The sequence below is a fragment of the Elephantulus edwardii genome, unplaced genomic scaffold (assembly GCF_000299155.1).
Source record: "Elephantulus edwardii isolate Elephantulus edwardi_28Jun2011 unplaced genomic scaffold, EleEdw1.0 scaffold00101, whole genome shotgun sequence".
Classification (NCBI taxonomy): Eukaryota; Metazoa; Chordata; class Mammalia; order Macroscelidea; family Macroscelididae; genus Elephantulus; species Elephantulus edwardii.
This window is the reverse complement of record NW_006399851.1, coordinates 12,908,980-12,931,409: the sequence shown is the minus strand read 5'-3', so window position 1 is coordinate 12,931,409 and position 22,430 is coordinate 12,908,980. Positions and strand designations below refer to the sequence as shown.

At 41.6% G+C, this 22,430-nt stretch overlaps 1 protein-coding gene across 1 annotated transcript in view; it reads right to left on the bottom strand.

Moving 5' to 3' along the window:
* The window catches only part of MYLIP (myosin regulatory light chain interacting protein), a 25,057-nt gene extending 14,008 nt beyond the window's left edge, over positions 1-11,049 (bottom strand). The window contains exons 1-2 of the mRNA XM_006891622.1: positions 10,748-11,049; positions 9,436-9,626 (exon numbers count right to left, since the gene is read on the bottom strand). Coding sequence (XP_006891684.1) covers positions 9,436-9,626; positions 10,748-10,834 — 278 coding nt within the window. The 5' untranslated portion in view covers positions 10,835-11,049. The remainder of the gene's footprint in view (positions 1-9,435; positions 9,627-10,747) is intronic.
* Positions 11,050-22,430: the final 11,381 nt, after the last annotated feature.

Below are 22,430 nucleotides of genomic sequence, written 5' to 3'. Positions count from 1 at the left end.
CGCTGTCCCTCCACTCTCCCAAACATGATGTCCCTCTCCAAGGACCAGTCCCTCCTTGCAACATGCCCAAAGTATGTCAGACGAAGCTTCAGAATTCTTGACTCCAGAGAACATTCTGGCCTCACCCTTTCCAGGACAAACCTGTTTGTTCTCCTAGCAGTCCATGGTATATAAGAAAATTACTGTATACAAATACTATGTTCTTGTTAATGGTTGGCATACATAGAAGGAAGTATACTTTACATAAAACTAATTTTGAGATGCATCAAATTAAGGTAGATTGATGGAAGGATAAAGGACTAAACAAATGGATAAATATGTGATATAGTAGATTGTTAGTAGCAGAACCCAAGTGAAGATATACATGTGTACACTGTAAAAACATCAATTTTGTGTGAACGTTTTAATAAGAAAATCATTCCAGTGGAAATTCTTTAGAGTAAAAGATATGTCGAGTCGAGGGATACTACCTCTCTTTCTTGTCATGGTAGTTTTGCCAAGAGTCCTCCTCAGGTGGCTTTATTCCACATGCAGAGATGGATCAGGAATTTTCATACTGAATTAAGTCTGTATGTGGAGCTCTGCTGATACAGTCCACAAGAAGTAGTGCTGTTAACCCAAAGGCTGTACTGTGAGAGAAATACAGGGAATTGTCTCTTGCTCAATTTACAGCCTCTGAAAGCCTGCAGGAGGGCCAGCTATGAGTTGGTTCTCACTCGATGGCAATGAGTTTGAGTTTAATTATCTCTGTAAATATTTTCAAGACACAAGTGATGCTCTAAGCCCTATTGCTGGTCCAGAATAGTTCTGAGAGCTGGGGTCACTCAGAGAGTGAGATGTAACTGAGCTCCACAGCTGTACAATCCTGGTACCTTGAGCTAGACTTGTAAGCGCCTCCGAAAAACTCAGATTCTATTAAAAATGACATTTCCAAAATGAAAAGTTCATTTTCATTACACAAAAAGAGATTTCTTAATGTTTTTTTAAGATCTCAAACAAACATGGAGATCAGAAGATAGCCAGATAAGAGTTCTCTGGTTAAAATAAGCATAACATAATAAGATTCCCCATGTCTTTATTATTATTATTATTATTATAGAATAGAATGAATAAAAGCAATGTTTATAAAAAAAAATAAAAGCTTATTGGAATCCCAAAACTGTGGTTTCTTTAAATTGATACACAAGATTGCATTTTTAATTTTTGAGGGCCCAAACTAGTGTTTAAGCATGCAAGAAAAGACAAATAATGATAAATGTTTCCTTCTACTTGTAATAATATAGCTGATATGAAGAACATAAATAGCTGATTGGCAACAGATAAAGAGCCCCAGTAGTGCAAGAGGTGAGCACTGGCTGTTAATCAAAAAGTTGGTGGTTCAAGCCCATCTGCCACTCTGTAGGAGCGATGTAGCAATTTGCCTCTGTAAAGATTTATATCCCAGGAGACCCTCTGGGACAGACAGCTCTACTCTGTCTCACAGTGTCACTATGAGTTGGAATGGACTCAAATGGCAGTAAATTTGGTTTGAGCTTGGTTTGCAATAGAAAAACAAAAAGCAAATCCTACTGACAGAGTGTATAAGGAAGAGTGCTGCTAACATAGATGCAGGTATTTTGAATCTACCAGTTGCTCCTCAGGAGAAAGATGCACAAATCTCTTCCTGTCAATTTACAGCTTCTGAAAACCTGCTGGGGGTCAAGCTATGAGCTGGTTTTGACTTGAGGGCAATTTAAAAAAAAATTCTCACAAAGGTAAATTATTTAAGTCGCCTTTTACCAATGCTGAAAAGTTCCTGAGGCCTCTAAATATAATTTACAAGCAATGACCAGATAGTTTTGCTCAGTTTGGAACTGTTCTGGGATTATTATATCCTATCTGCTCACAGCCTGCCTGTGGCATTTGTTCTGTGGGCTTCAATAATGTAATCTTTCTTAGATTTGTTTTTCCACACTTCTGGATAATTTTTATTGGAAAACACAGACTTTATGAAGTACTTTAGATCCGTTGTCAGCAAGGTGATTCTGATTCACAGCCACACCATATGTGCAGCTGGGCTCCACCCAGAGGCACAGCTGGACGGACCTAACCAACAGCCTTTCCTCAGCAGCTCAGACTGTTAACTAGGACACCACCCACTTACAAAGAGATAAAGGGATGCTGCATCCTGAACAGGATCTGAACATCACAAAAGAGCCAAGACAAGTAGTAGGTCATGTTAGATAAGAGCTAACAGCCAGAGTAAACAGTCTGTGGTAGCGGATAGGGGAGGCAAAGGAAGGGAAGACACCCAATGCCCAGCACCAAGCATGTTCTACGCAGAAAATAATCACTTCCAAGCATCAACAGGGAGGTTTCTCTTAGCCTCAAGTTAGCCTGACTTTATTTCCAAATAATTAATTAGTTCAAGAAGAATTTTGATATCAGGCACATGATAGACCAAACTCTGGAGATACAGTGGTGACTGGTTTCTGGTCAGTGGAATTTCGATGCCCAGAGCAACTGACAATAAGCAAATAAGCACCATAAGATAAGCTGCTGTAAAGGAGAGAGGGAGAAAAATTGTTTCAATTCCTGAGCAGGGTTGGAGAAGTCTTCTGGAGAGTTAAGAGGTGAGATCCAAAGGACTAGGACTGATTCAAACCCATTGCTCCAACTCTTGAAATTCCTAGCAACCCAGCATTCTGGATTCTAGCAAAGGTAGTCCCCTGGAGGATGAATGAGATGCATTCCTCACTCAATCTTTAAGAATTAGTAGATAAGCCAAGACAGGTACATATGGTTATCATTTAGCCCTGATGGCCAGTACACTACATGTGGGTTGCTGACTAAAAGGCTGGGTGATTAAATCCACCAATTGTTCCTTGAAGGATGGGTAGAGATTTCTAGCCTTGAAAACCTGATGGTAAGTCATGGCGAGTCGGAATCAACTTGACAATCGTGGGTTTGGGTTAGAGATTTTGTATTGTGCTATAAAAGGGGCCCTGGTGACACAGAACATTCAGTGTTGGGGTGTCAAACAAAAGGTCAGCGGTTCCATTGCACCCACTTCTCCTCAGGGGTAAATGATGAGGCACACTCTTCTGCTAAGATTGACAGCATTGGGAACCTGACGGAAGGTCACCATGGACTGGAAATGACTTAAAAGCAATGGATTTGTTTTTGGAGTTGACAGTACAAAAAAGGAGCCCTGTAGCATAGTGGGTTAAGTGTTGAACTACTAACTGTAAGGTCAGCCATTTATAACCCAGTTGCCACTCCATAAGAGGAAGATGGGTATTCCTGGAAAGACTTAGAGCCTTGGAAACCTTGAGGAGATACTTCTATTCTGTCCTGTAGGATTGCTATGAGTCAAAATTGACTACATACCACTGAATTCAGTTTGTTTGTGTTTTAGTGCAAGAGTAGCTCTTGTGGTACTGTGGCTAAGGCACTGGTTGTTAACCAAAAGGTGAGGCTCAAATCCACCAACTGCTCTTAAGGAGAGGTGGCAACAGTGAGCCTCCATAAAGACTCAAAGTCTTGGAACTCCTGTGAGGCCTTTCTCCTCATTCTCACAAGAAATCTATACTTAGATTAAGAAGCTACTGTCTGAATAGAGCATGGGAACATGGCATGGTTTGAAATCAGGGTGTGAATCAGTGTTGTCTCCTTTCTCCATACCTAGTCAAGCTGTACGCTGAGCAAATCATTTGTGAAGTTGGACCCTGTGAATAGGAATGTAGCATCAGGATTCAAAGAAGACTCACTAATAACCTACATTATACAAGTGGTACAAACTTGCTTGCTGAAAGTGAGGATGACTTGAATTGCATGCTGCAAAATATCAAGAACTATAGCCTTTGCAGAAGATAAAAAAAATTATAGCCTTTGGTATGGATTACATCTCAACATCAAGAAAATAAAGGTCTTCAGCAAAGGACTAATAGTCAACGTATCAAGACTGATGGAGAAAAGACTGATGCTGTCAATGATTTAATCTTGCTTGGATCAACAATCAACACCCTTGGTATTGACACTCAGAAAATCTGGAGATATACTTCACTGGGCAAGCCTACTGTCAGGGACTTCTCTAAATAACTTAAGAGGAATCATGTCAGTTTGAAGACTAAGGTGCACCTGAATCAGGTCATGGTCTTCTCAATCCTCTGGTACACATCAAAAAATACAGATGATAGGAAAAGAATTGATGCCTTTGAGTTGTGGTGCTGGAGAAGAGTACTGAATATCTCTTGGACTGCCAAAAAAAGCAAACAGACATGTCTTGTAGAAAGTGCAGCCAGAATGCTCCTTGGAGGCAGAGGTGGTGAAGCTTCATCTCCCATATTTTGGACATGTAGCTAGGTGATGCTGTTCTTTAGAAAAGGACATCATGTTTGGAAAGATGGAAGGTCAGTGAAGGAGAAGACCCTCAACAAGATGGGCTGACACTGTGACTTAAGCAGTGGGCTCAAGTATGTCAGAGACAATGAAAATGGTACAGGATAAGGCAGGGTTCAGGTCTGTTGTTCAGTGTCACTATGGGTCATTCTTGACTCAATGGCACCTAACAATAATGTAAGTTCAAATCAACTCAGTGGCTGTGGGTTTCGGTTTAGTGTAAGAGAAGGCTGGAAGCAATCCTTTTAAAGTGAAGGCAAATTTACATAACATTGAAGGGCAAGTAGGATTTGTCCAAAAATCAGATATTAACTGCCTGGGGCCTGCCTATATTTCTCCTGAACGTTCAGCCAGGGCTCAGAGAACACTTGTTCTGGCCTATCAGTCTTGGAAAGAGAATTTAGGTGTTCACAGGTCCTTATGATTTTATGCAGCAATGTCCTAGCAAAAATTATGGAGGTCTTATCAGTAGTCAAACTCAACTCATTACTGTCAGGTTCAAACTGACTCAGAGTTGACCCTTCAGTGGGTTTTTGAAGGCTGTAAATTGCATGGAAAGAGACTGTCCATTTTTCTCCCTCAGAGCTGCCAGTGGATTTGAACTGCCAGAGAGGCTCTTGCCTTGGGATTAACAACACAACTCCCTCTGGACTAAGCCACCAAAGTTTACTTTTACCAACAGTGGAAGCGGTAATTACCACCCTGTAGGTGAAATGCATCCTTCTCCAATCTCTGAAAACGTTGACAAAATCTCTTATGAATGGCTGTGAATAATAGAAACATTTTTGAAAAGTATGAATCTCAAAGATTATTATTTCCGATCTCCAGAATACTAATTTGTTTCACTTCCTATAATAATCCACAGCCCAGCAAACACCTACTGTAAATACCTGCTGTCTCCATCTCTGAACTCTAAAACAAGCCTCTTGACCCTTGAGGCCCCTGTTCAACAGAAAACATTAACAATCTGGGTAGAAGAGACAACACTAAAATTGGAGCTAATTCAGAAGCCAGATTAATGCTATCACCCAGCTCATGTAAATACTTAACACATGGGGTTTCTTTTCCTGTCTGCAAAAAAATGTACTCAAGGAAAAAAAAAAACACAAAAAAACCACACACACACAAAAAATCCAACACAAAATATCAAAAAACCCAAAAAGCAAAACACAAAAAACTCCCTTTCTGTTGAGTAGATTCCAATTTATTGCAATCCCATATGTTTGGCATAGACAAGAGCTAAGCTCCAGTGGGCTTTCTTGGCTATAATATTTATAATAGCAGATGGCCAGTTCTTTCTTCCGCAGCGCTGCTGGGTGGGTCTGAACCACCAACCTTATGTTCCCAGTTGTTGAGCATAAACCGTTATGTGCCATTCAGGGACCTCATGCTTAGGAAAACTTTAAAGAAAATGGTATAGAGAGGAAGAAGGATCTAGATAAAATCAAATTATTGCCAGGAGAGATTTAAGAGATAATCTCTTCCTGAGATGTCAATTTAAATGAAGAACTGAACTCAGTTTTCAGTCTGTACAGTTGTTAGGTGGTGGCAGAGCTAAACCTAGAATGCAGAACTCCTGTCTCATCCCCCTATTATTCCTCACAAACAGGCTTTCATTTTCAAGCAGCCTCCCTAATCTAATGAGCGTAACTCCCTCACACAGGCTGACTGACTGTGAACATGTTACCTTAGCTGTCCACAGAGGACAACAACATGAGGATGTTTCAACAGCATTTAATAAACCGCTCAGACTCTTTCACTGTGCTAAATGTACCCTTGTGACTGAGAGACAGTTAAGGATCACCGCTCATAACTGGATAGTCAAAGCCAAGTTTACCCACTACATAAACAGGCCTATTATTTTACATGTACAACATTTCACATGACTACTTTGTACCAAATAATATTCTATGTCAAAAAGGTTTATTGACCTGCTGATTTTTACCACCGTAACATTGTTACTGTTGTATGTGTCCTCAAGCCGGACCTGATCCATTGCTGGCCCTCAGAGGGTTTTCAGAGGCTGGAAATTGCATGGCAGGAGAATACCCAACTTTCTCTCTTGGGGCATCTGGGGGATTCAAACTGCCTGCCTTTGGTTTGATAGAACAGCTCTTTAACACTAGGCCACTAGAGCTCCCAAATAAAAATTAGAAAAGACAAAATATTTTTGTTCTATTCTCATATACACATAAAAAAAATGCTGATAACTGACATCCAAACTGGACCAAGGACAATGTCTAGTGTCCTAAACAAGTTACAAATGCAAATGACAAATTTATCTAGTCAGTAAAACAAAAGTTCTCTCTGCAAAAACACATTATCTATTTGACATTGTACTCATTTTTGCCAAACCTACCAAAACAAGCAGAATTCTCCAGTATTTTAAAAACAAAACAAAAATTTTATTAAACTACATTGTTATTGTATACCATAAAATCAGAACCAACCCACAGCTGCTCTCCAGTGGGTTTTTAGAAGCAGTTATTTCATGCAAGAACGTCCATCTTTCTCCTTTGAGCCTGTTGAATTCAAACCACATGCTTTTTGGTTGCCAATGCAACTCCTTACCACTAGGCCATCCAAGCTCCGTTATTAGACTATACTGACTCTCCATGTGATTTCAGAGAAGATCATGAAATTACCTAGTCAAGCTGGTTATATTCATTCTTTGAGTGCTTTTAGGCATAACTCTGCAGAATAAAATTCAATTGAATCAATAAAGCTAAAACAAAGGTTAGAAATTTGATTTTAGTTCTGATTCATAAAATGTCTCCATTTATGTTATGAACAAAATTTAATAATAGTAATTAACCCGCTCAGAGAAAAAAGCAAACATAAACCATTTTTTCACTACTTTTAATGTTATAAATATGAAATAGCCCAAATGTATTCTACTATTATTACTACTGCTTCAATGAGGCCTTGGTCTTACCAGCTTCTGCAAAATCAAAATGTAAATTTGTGTCATCAAAATAGGGCTGTATTTGGAGGCTCTGAGATGATTACAAAATCATAAGGCTGTGCAATGGAAACACTAATACACTATGAGATTTTTACAGACACACACACATATGCATACACACATGTAAGGAATCTCCACTGCCCTAAAAACAAACATATATGCCAAAAAACCCTCCACCAAGCAAATGAACTGCTTTAGAGTTGACTCTGACTCCTGGTGATCCTACGTGAACAGAACCTGTCCTAAGTGGGGTCTTCAAGGCTAGGACCTTCCTGAAGTGGATCACCAGGCCTTGCTTGTGAGACACTTCTGGGTTTTCAAACCATGAACTCTTTGGTTAGTGGTCTAACCATATAACTACTTACATTACTCAGAAACTCCTTATACATAGACATACATATAATACATACATGCAGACAGAGAGAGAGTGTGTGTGTGTGTGTGTGAGAGAGAGAGAGAGTTTATTCTTCCCTAGATAGTGCAAATGGTCATCAGATCAGGCGCTAACCAGACTAGAGAGCTGAGACCATTCAGAAACACAGTTTCACTCTGGCACACATGAGGTTCGCCATGAATCATAATTGAGGGACTGTAACTGGGGTGGGGAGGGGGGAGTGTTTGTTTTTACCTGACTGCAAGTTATTGCACTGAAACATGCAAAGTGGAAGCTTTCACGAATCAGCTTTCAGTTAAAAATAAAAACGATCCTGATTAATATAGACAGTGGAAACATTTTTAAACATGCAATCACTTGAATATTTTTGCAAGATATTTACAGAAACATTAAGAATTCAATAAACCAGCTTCCTTCATAAACAATATTAAAAATTTCTTTTGCCCTTTAATGCTCCATAACAAGGAAAAGCAGATGTCAAATTTCAAATAATGGCAGTTTCAAACAGTGTTTCTATTACTAGTTTGGTAAACAAACAAATGAGAAAAAAAATAACATGCTAAAAATTCTTAAATGACAGTGCTCACTCAGCAATACTCAAAATTTTCACATTTACATTGTCCTTCATGTGTATGGCAAATTTCCAAGGATTATGAAAAATGTTAGAACTTAGACCCAAAATCTGTTGAGTTTAAAAGTAGTCCTTTTCTACCCCTCCCCCCATTTTTTTGGCATGCCACAGTATTTTTAAGACTCTGATACTTTAGAACTAAATGCTAAACATCAGTTTCCTAGTCTGGTCAATCAAAGAGAAAAAGTTATGGCTCATCAAAGAGAAAAATCAGTCCTGGGAAGAAAACATTTTTCTTTGTGACAGTCTCTCATTGTCTACCACTACTAGTAGTTTTGGTCTTGTGAAGTTTTGGGGTTTTTTAATGTAAGGAGATACATTCAGCCATCTATAAACACCACAATCCTTCATAACAGATCCATGGGTTGGATGCACTTATACGGCCCCTTAAAAGTTCTTCTATTATTGAATTTTCAAGACACTTAAATTCTGCGGGAAGTCAGACAGAGCTCATTGCTCCACACTGTAATTCGACACTGGGCTGAAAAAGTTGACTAAGTTTAAGAAACCCAAGAGGAACTGCTTCCTGCTTTCAGTTAGAACAGTCTACAAATGACCTATAGTAACCTCTGCTGAGGCAGAGGTTACTATCAGGCATTTACATTCTGTAGAGGAAGAGTTTCTGTTAATAGGAAGGAGGATTTTGGTGGTTTGTTTTCTGGTGTTTGTTGTTTTTTTTTGGTTTCTTTCTTTTTTTTTTTTTTTTTTTTTTTTTTTTATAGTATCTAGGATTTATTTGTAGCCCTCACAGACAGGTAGGTGTAAGGATTTTATCCTGCTTTTCTAATAAGTTACTCAAAGACAAGAAAAACCAAAAGATGACTTGGAAAATGTTCCTTAGCCAGGCCAACTATGTAGTTCCCTCTTCCTTTCAACAAAGTGGGCTGTGCATTGGCAAACTTGCACGTTAGGAGCTAACTCAAAAATCGCCTTGTGAGTATCTTGAGGAAGGGGCAAGCGTGCTCTCTCAGTGAAATGAATGGCATAGTTGATATTCGTTTATTTTAGCATCACTTTACCTAATCAGAATTGACTCAACAGCAATGAGATTGGGGTTTTGGTTACCTAGTTTGCTCCTGTAAAATGAGATGAGGCTCCACAAAGAACTTGACTCTCAGTTTAAGCCGGTAAGGGGCTAGCCCATCCATCTGCTGGGAGATCCGGTTTCTCAGATTTAGCCATAAACTTTCACCTTTGCTACCCGTAAATTGCAGTCCAAAATAGTCAACTTCTATGATTCCCAAGCGTCTGCACACCTGAAACAAAAATGCAGCACTGATGAGCAAACAGTCCACAGAGCCAGAGCTATTCCAAGACTCCTATGCAACTTTTTGCAAAGTACAATGGTGTTAAATTCTTGTTGTAGAGATATGGAAAGAAAGCTCTTAAGATTCCAGTGATACCAACAAGACCACCAGCTGTCCTTCAGGGCTTGTTCTTCAAGACCTCGGACCTGGCAAATGACACTTATTGAAAAGAAATCCTCAAAAGTGGCGTCACAGAGGCTATGGGGGGACCCTCAGGGACATTTTCTTTTTATTCCAGTCACTGACGTTCTTACACCAGCACAGTCTACACAGCTGATATGGCAGTTTATTATTTGGACAATTTTAACCATCTGGACGCCAGAAAAACAAACACATTGAGGGCAACAAGCCACAAGTGTCGCGAAGCATCTCAAGAGGGTTTTTCAAACATCTTGAGTCTAGGAGGTTAAGAGGGCCACTGTGTGTCACTTGAAACCAAATTTACTGTCATGCCAGCTAAAAATTATTTTCCTTCACTCTTCATAAGACGTGTGCTTAGCTATCACCAGGGAATAGAGAACCCAAACCAACAGTCTTCTCCATCACGCAAACCCCTATATGAAGGTGAATGGCCCATTTTAGAAGCAGCGTGAAACAAGGGCCCATCTAAGTCAGCCAAGCGATTCGGGGGGCCATGACCGCCTCCTAGCCATCCTGTCCCAGGCGGGGCACAGGTGGCGCGGCCAGACCCATAGATGACCCGATAGGCGGCAGTGCGCACAAACACACAGACACACACATGCACACCTGCAGCAGGTGTGTGGGGTCACCGTCTTCAGGGAAAAGTGCCGGGCTGGGGGCAGGGTGGCCAATGCCACTTCCCTGACTGTGCTCGCGCCCCCTGCGCCTTGGTCTCAGTGCGCGCGTCCTCTGAGCCCCCACACCTGGTGCACGAGGAGGCGCCATGCACCCTAAGCTCGCAGCGAGGAAGGGGTCAGGCGCCTGGGGACCCCGGGACAGTGCTGCCGCTGCCTCCAGCTGTCCCGCCGCTGCGAGGCTCCAGGGCTTCCAGAGATTGGCCGGGGCCGGGGGTGGGCCCCCGTCCCCCCCTCCCAACCCCTTACCCTTACCTGGTTGAGGCAGTCCTCGCCGTTGGCTTTAGCCTCCACCTCCACCTCCATCAGGACCGCGTCCGGCCTCGTCACATAGCACAGCATGGTTGGGGCCGCCACTGCTGCCTACTCTTTGGTGTGCGCGGCGCTGCAGCCTTGCCACGGCTCAGACCCAGCCCCGAGCTCTGCAAAGGCCGCTCCTCTGGAGGCTGGAGCTGACGGACCCTGCCCTGCGCCCTGCGGCCGCCGCACCCTCCCCACCACCCGCCCGCCTCTTGGCCTGGAACTCGGTGGCGGCGCCGCACTCCAGCAGCCCAACTGCCTGCGCCGCGACAAGGACTCTTCTGATATAGTGGCCCCGCCCCCTCCGGCTGGGGCCCCTGCCAATCACAGCGACTGCTCCCCTTCTCTGTCGCCCCGCCAGCCAATAGCGGGGCCGGATCGGCTGTGGCCCCGGCCGCGCAGAGCCGGCTGAGTTCCCCGGGCCGCCTGGGGAGGTGGCAGCTTGCGGGCGCCGGGGGCTGCGGGTGGGAGGGAGGCCCCGGAACACACCCGCTGCCTCTGTCCGCTGGGCGACGCTGCAAGGCGCGAAAGATCTCCCAGAGCTCTGAGACTCGGGCTCCTCTCTGTTCTGGCTCCAGTTTTCAGTGATGAATCTCCTGATTCTACTGTTTTTCTTGGGTTACATATTTTGGAATGTTAAAGCAAAAAAAGGAAAAGACTCATCCCAAAGCTTAAAGAAAACTCTTCTCCACTGGTTTTGCCTCAGTGGCTTGTTGGAAAGTACAGTTAGTCCTTATTTTAACACCTCATCCATCGTTGGAGGGGAGGGAGGAAGATTTACCTAAGGAAGTTTTTCAGTTGTCTGATAAACCAGGAAGCTTGGGCTAATCCTTTTTTATATGAACGCTCTTTCAGGGCTTCTATTTACCTGTTGTGTTGAATCAAAACACTTCACAGGGCATGGAAGCCTATCTCACCCCTTATCTCGTTCATTCATAAAACATTCATTGGGCACCTGCAACCTTGCTGGGTCCGGTTCTCAGGCAAGCAGACTTTATCCTCATCTTTTTAAAAGGCCGAGGGCACACGCATCTCAGGACTTTACAAGTGAAATCAGTTTAACACTGCTATAAATTGTCCTGTTAGCTCTGACTTACAGCCATTTCATTGTAACAGGAAAATGCCTCGCTTTCTTGTACTATTTTCGTGATCATTGGTTTGGTCAAGTCCATTCTGGAAAACAACTGCCTTGGAAGTGAGTTTCTAAGGTCATAAACTGCAACAGCAACTTGTAGCCACTGGAAGATTCGAAGGACCAGAGACACACAGTTTGGTTAGCAATGCAACTAGCTACCCACCAATGCATCAGGGCTCCTCCCTCTTTTGCAACCTTCTGAATTTGGAGTGCTTTCCAGCCCAAGGAGTTCTGGTGGCCTAGTGCATAATGTATGTGCTTTGGGAGATAGAAGGACAATCTCTTCCCTTTGCAATTTCCAGACTCTGAAAATATGTAGAAGGACCATTTCCTCCCTGAACACCGTATCCAGCCATACTCTTGTGATCCATGGGCTTCCACTGGTGGCTTTTCCAAAACATAGATGAGACTTTCTTCCAAGTCTGTCTCAGTTCTGAAAGCTGACTGCCATGAATGACTCAGCTTCTTTTTGATATACTGGTCTCATAACTTCTAGAATTATAGCAAGATGCAAGCTATCATTATAGACCCCACTGATTGATGTGTAGTGGGTAACTTCAATACTTCAAAGTCATTGCTATCAGTCAGAACTAACTCATAGCAGACCCTCCAGTGGGACTTTAGAGGCTGTAAATTTCATGGTAGGATATTGTTCAGCTTCCTCCCACAGAGCCCTTGGTGGATTTAATTACTAGAGAAGTGTTATCTTTAGATTAGCAGTATAACTGCCTATGCACTATGCTGCTAGAACTCCCTAACTTCTATGTTGTTGTTGGCAGGTGCTGTTGAGTTGACCATGACTCATAGAGACCCTGTGAACAAGAGACTTTAACCGTGCCCTGTCCTGCACCCTCCTTACCTTCTCTGTCATGCTCAAGTTAATTGTGGTAGCTACTAGGTCACTCTAGCTCATTGAGTGTCTTCCTTTCTTTTGCTGGCCCTCTTACTCTCTCAGCATGATGACCCTCTCCAGCATTCCTCTTGATATTATGCCCCAAAATAAGCAGTACAAAGTCTCACCATCCTTGACTTTAAGGAGGACTCCAGTTCCACTTCCTTTGGGGCAGATTTGTGTGCTGTTTTGGCAGTCCATGGTGTATTCAAAACTTTTCACCAGCACCACAGTTCAAGGACATTAATACTTTTTTAATCTCCTTTATTCATTATCTAACTTTGAGATGCCTAGGAAGCAAAGAGATTGAAAAATACCATGGTTTAGATCAAGCACACCTTAATCTTTAAACGGATATCCTTGTTCTTTAGCACTTTGGAGAGGTCATTGACAGCAGATTTTCCTAATGCAGCACATCTCTTGATTTCCTGACTGAAAGAAATCTTTACCATGGATGTTTATTGTAGATCCAAGTAAAATGAAATCCTTGACTATTTTCCTCTTTTTTCTGTTTATCATACTGTTGCCTACTGGTCTAATGGTAAGAATTTTGCTTTCTTGATGTTGAGGTGTAACCCATATTAAAGACTTTTGAAGTAAGTGCTTCAAGTCTTCCCCACTTTCTACAAGCAAGGTTATATCATCTTTATTATGCAGATTGTTTATGAGCCTTTTTATAATCCCAATTTCACATTCTTCTTAATATAGTCCAGCTTCTTGAATGATTTGTTCAGCATACAGATTGAATATGTAGTGAGAATGGATATAGCTCTGACGCACATCTTTCCTGATTTTAAACCATGTAGTGTTCCCTTGTTCTGTTCTTGGTCTGGATATAGGTTTTACATGAGTATAATTAATTTAAGTGTTCTGAGATTCCCATTCTTCTTAATGTTATCCACAATTTATTATGATCCACACAGCCAAATGCATTTGAATAATCAATAAAACATTTTCTCATATTCTCTGCTTTCAGCCAGGATCCATATGACATTAGCAGTGATATTCCTTGTCCCATGGATTCTTCTGAATCCAGCTTGAACTTCTGGCAGTTCCCTGTTAATATATTGTTTCAATTATGTTTTAATAATCATCAAGAAAATTTTACTTGCATGTGATAGTAATGGTGCCGCTCAATAATTTCCACATTGTATTGAATCACCTGTTTTAGGAATTGGAACCAATCTGGATCTCTTCCAGTCAGTTGGCTAGGTAGCTATTTTCCATATTTGTTGGCAGAGACTGGTGAGCATGTCTAAAGTTGCATCTTTTTCCTGAAGCCCCTCAGCTGGTATTGCATCAATTCCTGGGGCCTTGCTGTTTTTCCAATGCCTTCAGTGCAGCTTGGCTTTCTTCCTTCAGTACAGTTTTTGATCGTAGGCAAACTCCTTAAATTTCAGTACCCTCAAAAAGTAAAAGCCTATAATTCTTTAATTCTTTCTTCATTTCCTGCTTGTTATCCCCTTTGCCAGTATGTTACTTAGTCTATCTCTCTTCAGTCCCTTGAGAGTGTTTGATTTCTTTACAGGATAATCCAGAGGATGTGGGTTTCAGCCCTGGAACCTTGGGAGAGTCCTTGCTCGGATGCTTTGTGTTTTTCCATGGTTAAATGATAACTGGGAGGAACAGCACAGATATGTCCACAAAGGATCTAAGTGTAAAGAGATCTGTATTGTCCTCTCTGTTCCTACCTTCTAATGGCTTCTCCTACTCCACCCTTTTCCTTGAATTCCCCATAGATCTCTTCTACTGGCCCTTATTTCTGAAGCAGTAGGAAAGATATTAGAATGGAAGACTAGAAGGATCCTCACTACCACAGCCTCTCATTAAGACCAAATATGGAAGCCTCACTGCAATCCCAAAGACAAGCAGTTCAAATCCACCAGCTGCTCCGCAGGAGCAGGATGGGCAGTCTCCTCCTGTACAATCTACTGCCTCTGAAATCCTCTGGACTGTCAGCCACAGATAGAGTCCGACTTGATGGCACACAATAACATGAGTAAAATGATAAATAGTTTAGTATTTAGTATTACCCAACTATGGGTACACTATTAATAGTTTTAGTATTTGCTATTACCCAACCATGGATAAAACTGTCAATAGTCCAAATCATGACTCCTGATGCTGTACTCTAACACGTGCTGTCTTAAAATCTTTTTGTGCCCTATGAATAAACTCATTTTCTTGTGACCCTGATGTATTCCCAATTTGTACCAATTCCTGTATCCTCATACTCTTAATTCTGGTTTGTGAAGCTCCAGAATTTATCTGGTGATCACATTTGGATCTTGCTATCTAATTTGTTCTCCATTGCTAGACATTTAAGAAGAGATAGAAGAGACAAGGCAATATGGAGACCAGTCTTGTTTTTGTTGCTGTTGTTGTTGTTTTCCTAACTGACAGAAGGCAAAGCTGGAAACTTCAGCAAAAGAGACTTTCACAGAAAATGTTTGGGAGCACACAGGTCCAGTGGGGATTGGCCATGGCAGTGAATTGCTGTTGCTGTCAGTTGCTCTTGATTTAGTTCAGACTCATGGTGATCTCTAGTGTGCAGCATAGAACTTCTCCTTCAGGTTCTTGAGGCTATAACCTCTCAGAGGCAAACGACTAAACCTGTCTTCACAAGTGCCTCTGGGTGGGTTTGAACTGCTAACCTTCTGACTCACAGCCAAACATTTTAACTGGTTTTGCCCTTCAGGGATTTCCTCGTAACTAGTTGTTGCTGCTGTTGTTATGCACCACTGAGTCAGAATCAACTCATAGCTGGCCCTCCAGCTTGTTTTTAGAGGCAGTACATCTAATAGGAAGAGACTGCCCATCCTTTTTCCTATGGAGCATCTGATCTATTCAAAGCATGTACCTTTGAGTTGGCACTGTGGCTCCTTACCTCTAGCCACCAGAGCTTGGTCGTTAGTAGAGTGGGCAAATATTAGATGGTCAAAAACGAATATAGAAATAAGCAAAACAAACCCAGATAGACAAAACTCAAAGTAAGATATCCACTGTGTGAAGAAACTGCTTGGGGGGGGAAAAAGCATATATATCTTGGGGTAGGGAAACAGGAATATTTCCATAGTCTATATAAATCCAAAGCCAGTTTAAAATAAGCAGTCACCCAGATCTTACTCTTGCTGTGGAATGATTGATAAGGAATCTAACTCTTCTGGCATTTGCAATCACTAGATAAAATAAAACAGGAAGAAGGGTTTTTAAAAGGAAGTATCAGGGGGAGAGCAATGGAGGGGAAAAGAATATTGGCTTCTACTGTATTAATGGGCTCAAGTGTATCAGGATGGTACAGGCCTGGGAGAGCTTCAGATCTGCTCTTTACAGGATCATGATGAGTCACAGTCATTTGATGGTTAAAAAACAGTAACTGGCATTCAGAAGGAGTTCTGGTAGGGCAAAGGTTAAGCAAAAGGTTGGTGGTTCCAACCCACTCAGGCACATCATGGAAAAAAGTTCAGACAACCTGTTTCTGTAAAGATTACAGCCTAGATGGCCTTATGGGGCAGTTTCACTCCATCACAAGGGCTAATTATGAGTTGAAATTGACTCGGTATCGTTCAATAACATTGGAATTCATAAACTGCATCAATCGCTTTCTGGCTCATACTTTCTTCCCTGAGTAGAGACAGGGAGAGAGAGGCTAGTTGGTTAAGGAATGCAAAGAAGGCTGAGTATGTTGGTGATTGGTTAAGAAAGCACATTATGCTCAGAAGACCTGGCTAGGGAATAAAATCCTACAGTAGAATAACTTCTTTGAGGAACTCACCATCTGGTAATGTTACTGAACGTCTGGAGTCAGTTTTAAGCCCCAGCTGGGTCTAGCTCCAAAATAAGAGATTCTGAACACTCTGCTTTGGGGGTGGTAACTGTATTAGATTGAGCTGTGATTGAGGCCTCTCCAGTTTAGCCAGGGTGGTGCTGCATTTTATCTGTGTCTACATTCTCTTTTAATCTTTTACTTTCAATTAGCTATCACCTTTTAAAATTCATGTTAAAATGAACTGGCACAGTAAAAGGATAAAATGCACAGGAATGTCGATGTTTAAAATAAAATCCATAACTAAGTAAGAGAATTTGTTAACTCATTGGAGTCTGAGCTGCTTTAACACAACCAAGCACCATGATTTTTCCCTCCCATCAGTTTCATCTACGAGGAGGAAGCTCTGGTGGTCTAATCCACACACAGGGAGTTGAGAGGCTAACCCAAAGTCAAACCTCCCTGATGATTTGAATCCACTAGTGGCTTTGAAGCCACAAGGGAGATAGCTGGGTAATTTCCTCCGCTAAAATTTATAGCCTTGGAAACTTAACGGAGGACCAGCTATGCAATGGTTTAAATACAAAAGCAATAAGAGAAGGCTTATATAAGAAAATTTCTGGTGGCACAAAACTGTTGGTGCTGTATTACCAACTTTAATGTTGGTAGCTTGAATACACGCAACAGTGTCATGGAAGAAAGACCTGCTTAATGGCTTCTATAAAAATTAAGAACAAAATGAAAAAGCCAAACTTGTTGGCATTTCATTGACACTGACTTAGAGCAAGCAATTCCACAGGACTCTAAATATAATTGTCCCATATGGTTTCCCATATATCAGTCTAGCGACTAAGGAGAGCTTGATCCAGGCGATTATTTTCTATGCATCTGAGAGAAGGACAATGCCTAAGGATGACAGAAGAAGAACCAATGTTGCTGAGTTGTGGTGCTGGAGAAAAGTATTGAACATACCATGGACCTCCAAGAGAACAGACAAGTCTATCCTTGAGAGGGTGAAACTAGGCTGCTCCTTGGAGGCAAGGGTTTTGTAGCTCTTCTCATATCCCTTGGGTGTGTTGCCACAAGGGACCAATCCTTGGAGAAGGACATCATGCTTGGAAATACAAGGGCTCAGTGAAGGAGAAGAAGACCCTAGATGAGAAAGATTGACATAGTGACTGTGGCAGTGGGGTCAGGTATATCAGAGTTGATGAGGTTGACTCAGGATAGATCAAGGCTCAGGGCCATTGTTCATAGAGTCACTATGAGTCGTAGTTGATTTGACAGCAGATAACAACAGCAGCAACAACATAAGGCTTCCAAGACTATAATCTTTTCAAAAGCAGGTTACCACAATCTTTTCTCATGAAACAGCTGGTGAGTCCTCACATCTGGCCTTTTGGCTAGAATTTAAGAACCTCTGTTTCCACTGCCAAGGGGTGGGGTTGTTTGGGGGGGCGGTACAGATTGTATCAGGTGATACTGTGAGAGGAGGTGACACCAAAGAAGCTGCCTTTAAAATGTTTCTGCAGTATTTCAGCAGAAATTTATTATTTATGGCAATATCTCTGTAGCTTTGACAACAAAACTATTTTTCATATGTTCATCTTATAGCAGTAGTGGCATCCACTTCCTAAACAACATGCCTCTGGAAACTCTATGAACTTTGAGAAAAAATAGTTACAGAAAGCTTCAGGTCTTTTGTTCACAGGATCACTATGAGTTGTGCTTGACTTGATGTCAATCAATAACAACACCAACAGCAACAACAACACATGTGTATCAAAAGTATAGGATAAGTGATACAGAGGAAGCCACTCATGGGATGGAGTGACAGAGTAGCTCCTACAAGGAAGGAGATTGTGAGGATGACAAAATACCAGGCAAAGTTTCCTTTTGTCATTGAGTCAGAATCGCCCTTGAAGGTATGGGACAACAGTGATGATGTGCTTTGGTGAGAGCTGTCATTTTTATCCAATTACAATGATACTACAAATTATACCGGCAGACAACACAAGCCCACAATGTTGTTTCTGTTGCAGCTAGTATTTTTGCAGTTGCTGATTTGGTCAAATTTTCTAGTGTAATAACCACAATATGGTGGTATTTATGAACTTACATCAATAACTTTTTTAAAAATAAAGCAGTTATTAAAAAAAGAAAATAAAAAAGGCTTCAGCTCAGCTATTAATAATACTATAACTAGTGTAATTCAATGGAGAGCTTTACAAAAGAGTTTTGCTCTTACTATTCATATCATCAAAGAGAAACCGTATTTAAGCAACTTATAGCTGGATGTATCCCATATTATTCATTGGTTAAAATCACTAATAGACATTATTAATGACTCTGTATGATCTAGTTCAGGAGGCAGTCCATGAAGGGGCAGCACTGTGAGTTACTACTGTGGATGACAAACAACTCTAGTGTTGCCATTACTGACATGAAAGGTCTGTGGAGTAGTTCTGCTCTAATACGTGTGATTGCTGTGATTCAGAGTCAACAGACAGCAAGATTATTTTAAAATCGGCTTTATTTTCTTACTTGGTTGGATAGAAATCTTGTTGTAGGAAATCCTAAAAACACGTAATTAAGTGCTTGGTTGTTACTGTTGTTGTTGTTGATTGTCTTTGAGTTGAGCACACCCCATAGCAACCCTATGAACAAAAGCCTAAAGCCCCTCTACAACTATCGACATTTATCAAAGTTCAGAGTTTCCGGAGGCAAGTTGTGTAGGAAGTGGATGCCACTCCTGCTTCCAAGCCTGTCATAGAATGTTATTGGTTGAGTCACTTGTGATGCTTAGTAACACCATGTACAAGCAGCTCTGAACCCTTCCCTGTCTTGAGCCAGTCTCACTAATTCTGACACACCAACCTTCATCACCTCAATTACTATATAAGCCCAATTTATCTGTAGCCTCCCCCTTCCGTGCTGTCCGTCAACCCTTCTGAGCATGATATCCTTCTCCAAGGATTGATCTCTTCTGACCATGGGCCCAAAGTAAATGAGATGGAACTTCAAAATCCTAACCTCCAAGGAGAGACTTGGTTTTACCTTCTCCAAGACAGACCTATTTGTTTTCTTGGCAGTCCATGGTATGTTCAAGACTCTTCTCCAGCACCACAACTCAAAAGCATCTATTCTTCTTCTGTCATTCTTCGTCATTGTCCAACTTTATGTAATTGAGAAAATCATGGCCTGGATTAGGTACACCTTTATATCTAGACTGACATCATTGCTCTTCAGCACTCTGGAAAGGTCCATGACAGCAGATTTCCCTAATGCAATTCATCTTTTGATTTCCTGACTGCTGGTAAGACTGTTAATTGGTAGATAACTATAATCCAAAGTGAGCAGTTCAAATCTCTCTTGCTGTATGAGAGAAAGTGGTGGTAGTATGCTGCCGTAAAGATAGATAGATTTGGAAGTCTTACCAGACAGTTCTATTCTGTCTTTAGGCCTCTTATGAAAGGAAATCAACTTGATGGCATTGGATAATGGGCAGTATAGCTACAATAAACCTTAGTTACTCTGGTGGCCTAGTGGCAAGAAAACTGTGCTACAATCTCAAAGGCATGCAATTCAAGGCCACCAGCTGCTCCACAGGAGTAGGATGTGCAGTCTTCTCCCATGTAATTAACTGCTTCTGAAAGCCTACTGGAGGGTCAGCTGTGGGTCAGTTCCAACTCGACAGTATACAAAGGAGTGGTTAAGCTCCCAGGTGAAAGATCAATGTTTCATCAATGGCTCCAAGGGATAAAAGACACTCTTCTCCCAGGAAGATTGTTATTGTTGTTAAGTGCTGTCGAGTCATAGACATTTCATAGAGACCTTATGAATGAAACACCTGGACACTTGAATAACTATCGCCATTTCTCCAAGTTCATAGAGAGTTTATGGAGGCAAGCTGTTTCAGAAGGGGATGCCACATCTGCTTCCAAGCTTGTTTTAATGGGGGGCTCCACCAAACACTGTCCACCATGGGTAACCATTGTCACATTTGACACATCAGTGTCACAGTGTTTAGCATCACAGGAACCACAAGTTACCTCTGTACAGCAAATGGACAGATCAGTGCTATACCACTTAGAAGAATGTTTGGACAAAAACAATTAAAGTCTGGCCTGAGGGCTGCAGAATAAAATCACCCACCTTTGGCTTGGTAGCATCACTCTCTGTCTGCTAGGCCAATTGAGTTCTCTCTGTGTTGTTGTTTTTACTGTTGTTAAGTGCTCTTAAGTTGTAGATGACTCATAGCAACCCTAGGACCAAATGAGATGAACTTGCCCAAGAAGATTATTGCCAAGGACACTTACAGGGCAAATCTACCATGCTACATAGGGTCACTGTGAGCCAGATGGCACACAACAAGAATACCTTTATCTGAAAAAATGCTCCTTCTTGTTGAGACCAGATTTTGTGGGATTGTCTGGGTACCTATGACTGCTATTCTCCTTCCAGCCCCATAGACACAGCAGCAGAAGCTGAAGCTGGCTCAATGAGAAGGCGTCCAGGAGGAGGACAGCCTGATCTCTTACCACACCAGCCTCTGAATGTTTGTAGGAACAGGCAGGGAAGAACAATCAGCAACTTCCTGAGAAACTGTCCTTTTGCTTTTACACATTATTCAAGCTAATTATTCACATAAGCAATGCTTCGTCTAGCATAAGTGTGCTAGAATATGTTGAGTGAGCAGAAATCCATAATTTGAAATATTAGAATTGTGGTATCCAGGAGTAGCTTAATTTGATCCTGGCCTGTCATCAAACAGAAAATATTTGCAGAACTGGCTGACTGATGAATCAAAGGTAGAATGGAGAAGGAATAGGCAACACCCCTATTATAAATTCTGGGAGATCTAAGATGGCATTATCTTAATTAGCAGGTACTTTCAATGACTTTTTCACCCCCTTAATTATGAGAGCAGTTCATGTTTATGGTGGAATATGTGGAAAAGATAGGAAAGTAGACGCCAAAATAAAGTACCTGTAAGCAGACAAGGAGCTCTGGTGGTGTGGAATGTGACACATGAGTCTGCTTACTGCAGGCATGGTGGCTTGTGTGTCAGTTGCTCTGCAGGTGAAAGGTGAAGGAACCTCCTCCTGCAAAGATTCACAGCCTCAGAAACCCAAGATAGGGCCATCATGAGTCAGAAACAAGTCCATTGCAGTGGGTTTGGTTTGCCTAATTATACGAGACATTCCTACTTAGTACATATTGATGTTTCACTCTTCTACTCCCACCTGCAATGTGCTATAAACACTGATTGTGATGCAGTCAAAATACTGTACTTTAATTTCTAGAGACTTATCAAGAAAGTAAGACAAGACACTTGTGGTGGGAGGTCCAAATCTAAAACCTTATGTACAGTGTTGTTGTTGTGTACTCTGGAGTCAGAACCCACCCATAGCTGAAGCTCCGGAGGGTTTTCAAAGGCAGTTTAATTGCGCTAGAGGAGACTGCCCATCTTTCTCCCTCAGAGCAGCTGGTGGATTTGAACCACATACCTTCATAATAGCAAGCCAGCTTCTTATAAATAGAAATGACAACCAACACAAAAAAGTCAACCATTACTGGGTCTCAACTTTCTTCCTCTCATTATCGTTTTGTTTCTTTCTTGTTGCTAATATTCCCCAAAAGGCCAGGTTTTGAGATAAACTTCAGCTGTTTGTTATTGTTTAGCTCAGAGATGCTCAGAGCTGGGAAATAATTTCCAAGCTGGCTTGTTTAATAAAAACAAATTCCTTGTGGATTAGGACTTCTAGTGTTGTTCCTAGCTTTTCTGTAATGAAGTTTATAGTCCTTGGTTTTAGTCCTAGGTCCATGATCCACCTTGAGTTGG